A 4,563-nucleotide genomic window follows, 5' to 3' on the forward strand; every position below is an offset into this window, starting at 1 on the left:
AGGCAAGTCGGAAATAAATTGCGTTAATAGATGGGCCTGTTAGTTGTCTAATTAAAATTACTTCAATTGAAATGTGCTAGGCTAGAATGGGTTGGAAAGCGGGGCCATAACCCCCAATCGTCTTATTTTTAAAAAGTTTTAATTTCATTGTTCTTTTATAATTTTTAAGTGACTAATACTCCCTGCGTCTCAAAAAGATTGTCTTCCTTTTCTTTTTATTTTGTCTCAAAAAGATTGACACATTTCTATATTTAGAAATAATTTAACTTTATGAGATAATTTACAGCCACACAAATATCAAGAACATTTTGTTTGAGCCACACATTTCAAAAGTCTTTTCCTTGTTCTTAAACTTTGTACCAAGGCAAATTAAGACAATCTTTTTGGGACGGAGGGAGTAAATTTTTTCTTTATTATGCCAATTTAACATATCAAACAAAAAAATATGTCTTTTTAAAAATATTAAGATTTCTCATATTACATATCATCCTACTTTAATAGATGGGTTGAATTGGGTTGAACAAAATGGACTGGGCCAATAGATTGGAGGGTTAATGATCTGTCCAAACTTGAAAGAATTGAGTAAGCTAAGTCAATGTTTTCACGGATGACAGATAGCAGTGTGTATATTCTGACATTACAAAATGAAGTTGACATATAATTATAGGTATATTTCATAACAGGTCTTATAACGAACCTATTATTTCCAATTAAATTATACATAAAAGTGTAAAAAAGAAGATTATATTAGTATATACATAATTTAAATTTTATGCAAAATCAGTAGCAATGAACCCTTTTAGAGTTCATATAACCTTTCTTTGCAATTTCTCTTCGTATCTTTGTAAAGCTTACCGTAACTTCTTTGCAAAATATTCATGTATGTTTAGTTTCTAAAAACTATGTGCATGTTCTTGCAAGTAATTCTATTAAATAATAACATATATTCATGCAAAAAATCTCCATAGAAGAATTGTGACATGTCAGATAGAATGAATGATATTTTCCCTATTTTCCCCAAGTAAATCTATTAACTACTTGTAACTTCTTCCTTTATGATTCAAATGTGTGCTACTATCTATAATTAATCTACACCTCTGTGGAATCTCTTGAAATAAGAAATGTTGTACTTACGCTTATTCTGGAAATAGTCTCTACTGATTCTATGTTCACTTTTACTTCTCCATTATATTTAAAATAAATTTTCACTTTTATATGTCCACTTTAGGATATCAAGAGAAAAATAACTTTTTTTCTTAGTTTTACCTTTAATATTAACTACTTATTCCTTAAATTATTCTCAAGTTCATTGAGACTACAACAACAACAAACCCATGTAATCCCATAAGTGGGTTTGGGGAGGGTAGAGTATATATTTACAGACCTTATTCCTATCTTAAGAAGGTAGAGTTTGTTCCCAATAGAAGTACCCTCAGCTCATACAAATATATATTATAATAAAATTTACACTTCATTTATTATTTCTTAAAGGGAATGTAAAAATTTATCGTGGACAAATAAAAGTGAAAAGAGGGAGAATCTATGAGAAGAAGACAGCTAGATAAGAGACTTCTGTCCTCATTACTCATTAGAAAAATGAGAGAACTTCATAAAACTCATTTGCCGTTTTACATGGAATCATGTGAGATGCCAGGTAAAACCAATGAATAAGTTATAATACAGAATGTAACAGATTCGATTTTAGGAAATGTATGCGTAGTACTTTTGATCCCTTAGGTTTTTTTTTTTTTTAAATCTTTATAAATAAATAATATAGTATATTCTGACTTTTTTAGAACTATATTACACTTTAAATATGGAATAACAATACAACTTTAACATAATATATGGATAATTAAATGGTGAAACAGTTAATTAATTCCGATAAAAATTTGTGAAATTCACATGAAAAGGATTAAATATGCACATTTAAAACTAATTGAAGATTAAACGTGCTTAGTCAAATATTACAAGAACAATGCAAATTTATCATATATCAATACATCTCCAACATTCATGGAAAAGCCAACGATCAAGTCAGAAGGTGATGATCCTATGAGATAAATTGCCAGTATTTCTATGGATGTTCCTTTAATTTTCTAGTTTTTACCAATTAAAATCATCTAAGTCAAAGGAGGAAAGAAATTCATCAGCTATAAAAGGAGAAGGTGGACACACAAGTCCACAGTAATCAATTGAAGGAGCTAGAATACTATTGAAGCTATCCACTACAAATGGTTCAGTCCAAAAGCTTCCATTACTTTCCTCCAAAGCTTCTTGAAAAACTTTATATTCAGGTTGATAATCAATGGGGGAGAGTTCTTCACTTGATGACTCCTTTGGTGACCATTGTGAACTTTCCAGTACTATATTTTCATGTGAACTCATATTTGGACTTGCATTTTGTTTTTCCACACTCTTTCTTCTAGTATTGCCTTCAGTACTGTTCTTATTATGGCATTTCTTGCTTGAATTGTCACTTGAGTTTGGAGCATAATTAGTAGCACGCTTCTTAAGTGCAGTGTGCCAATGATTCTTTATCTCATTGTCTGATCTTCCTGGCAACTGAGCAGCAATAACCGACCACCTGCAATCATAGAAGTTTACTGGGTTAATTTCATGTGTGATTACTAAACTTTTTCACACTAGCTACGAAAGTATAAAGTCACAATATGAAAGTATACATCAAAGAAATGAATTCTAATTTCGATCGATTGTGATAGTAAAATGACCAAAACAAAAATTAAATCATATTAAAGTAATTGAATTCGATATGAATGTAATAAAAAAAAAATCTGAGGAGGGTGGTGTAACTCTCTCGCAGAGATGAATGTAACCTTTTGGCTATAAGTTCATATGAATCCATAATTTTCGGCACGAATCTAGTATGGATTTATATATGTAAAATCTATTAAAATCTTGACAAATATTAGATCTGATCCCAAAATTTGAACAACACGTTAGGTTCAACACTAAAATAATTTAAAATATGAGCTCATTAAGTTTAAATTATGAATTTGTCTTAGATCTGCTGAGATTGACAAGTGCTAGCTCGTAAAATTGGACATGTGGAAGAAGAATTAATACATACTTATTTCCAAGTTGAGCATGCAGCTTCAAGATGATTTCGTCTTCTTCTTTGGTGTAGTTTCCTCTTTTAATGTTGGGCCTTAAGTAATTCATCCATCTAAGTCTGCAGCTCTTTCCACACCTTGCTAGACCTTCACAATGAACAATAACTGGTCAGTTGGAACTCTACAACAGTATGATAATTATTACTACGAAATTTAGGTGAAGTTGCTCAAAAACTTTATAAGTCCCTTCAAATGTCTCTACACAATGCGAAACATTATTCGTTCTTATTTTGTGGATTTTTAACAAATTTACATAGTTAGAGCTGAAGCTACTAGGCTGGGAGGAACCTATAAGTTATGAGCTAGAGCCCATTATATACAACACTCGAGAACACTCTAGTCTATACTCCTAACACATGCAACAATTAGTATGTACAGAAAGAAGGTTAACTGTAATCTAAATTATGAACTGTATTAATTCTGCGGTAATTCTCACCAGCAAACTTAGGAAGTTGGCGCCAGTTCCAGCAGCCATATTTAGTAACATATGCTGCTAACTTCCTATCTTCTTCAGGAGTCCAAGTCCCCTTCTTCCTTCCATTTTCGTCGCGGCAAGGTGTTCTCACCATCTCTTAATTTATTCTCTCCAACAAAGAGTTATAATTAACTGAAGTGCAGAAACTATATCCTTGCTATTTACTAGGCACCTGAATCACCAAATTCTTGAGATTGAGCCCTACTTATATAGAGGCAGCAGAACGTGAAGCACGTTGAAAAACGGGGCCTTCTTACGAAGGAAGTCTTTTTGTAAAGAAAATTCCTTTATCCTTCGTCAGCACTTTCTTTTTTTTTTTTTTTTTTTTTTTTTTTTTTTGGCTACAGGGGTCAGTACCTTTCTACTCGTACATTTCTTATCAAATCAAATGTACCTGTCATATGAAATTTGTGGTGCGAGTTAAATTACACGGAAAACTATACGTCTATACTACACCAAAGAAAAGGACCAAAAAGAAAAACAATTTACCGAGTCACATTAATTAGCAAAATGTACCAACGAGTCAACGAGTCAACGAGTTTACTATAAATAGTTGTGGGTTCAACCTCTTTCCCCTCTCGATCGATCCCTTTCACGGCCCCTATGTAAATACTCGGCTAAATTTCACAAATAATCAATTAACTATCACCTCTTTTTTTTTCATAAGAATCACTTAATTATCATTTCTAACACAAAAAGCCACTTAACTACAAGTATACTAAAACAAAAGTGACTAAATCACTTTCTGGTGTCACTAAAGCACTTTACGGTGAATGACTCATCTTTCACTCTTTTTTTTTAAAAAAGAAAAAATCTAATAAATAAAAAATTAATTAAAAAGGTTCAACCCGACCAAATCCAAAATTAATTATTACTTCCTCTGTCTCAATTTATGTGACACGATTCGGATTTTAGGAGTCAAACCAATTTGGTCATGTAATCTTTAAGTTTTTT

General features: G+C 31.6%; 1 protein-coding gene across 1 annotated transcript; it reads right to left on the reverse strand.

Moving 5' to 3' along the window:
* Window positions 1-1,936: 1,936 nt before the first annotated feature.
* Window positions 1,937-3,801, reverse strand: LOC132044012 (transcription factor MYB15-like). The gene is made up of 3 exons (XM_059434487.1): window positions 3,571-3,801; window positions 3,092-3,221; window positions 1,937-2,587 (listed from the first exon to the last, which is right to left on the reverse strand). Exons 1-3 carry the CDS (start codon window positions 3,701-3,703, stop codon window positions 2,107-2,109), a joined length of 744 nt encoding a protein of 247 aa, XP_059290470.1. The 5' UTR covers window positions 3,704-3,801; the 3' UTR covers window positions 1,937-2,106.
* Window positions 3,802-4,563: the final 762 nt, after the last annotated feature.

Source organism: Lycium ferocissimum, unplaced genomic scaffold (assembly GCF_029784015.1).
Source record: "Lycium ferocissimum isolate CSIRO_LF1 unplaced genomic scaffold, AGI_CSIRO_Lferr_CH_V1 ctg3230, whole genome shotgun sequence".
In the NCBI taxonomy this organism is placed as follows: domain Eukaryota; kingdom Viridiplantae; phylum Streptophyta; class Magnoliopsida; order Solanales; family Solanaceae; genus Lycium; species Lycium ferocissimum.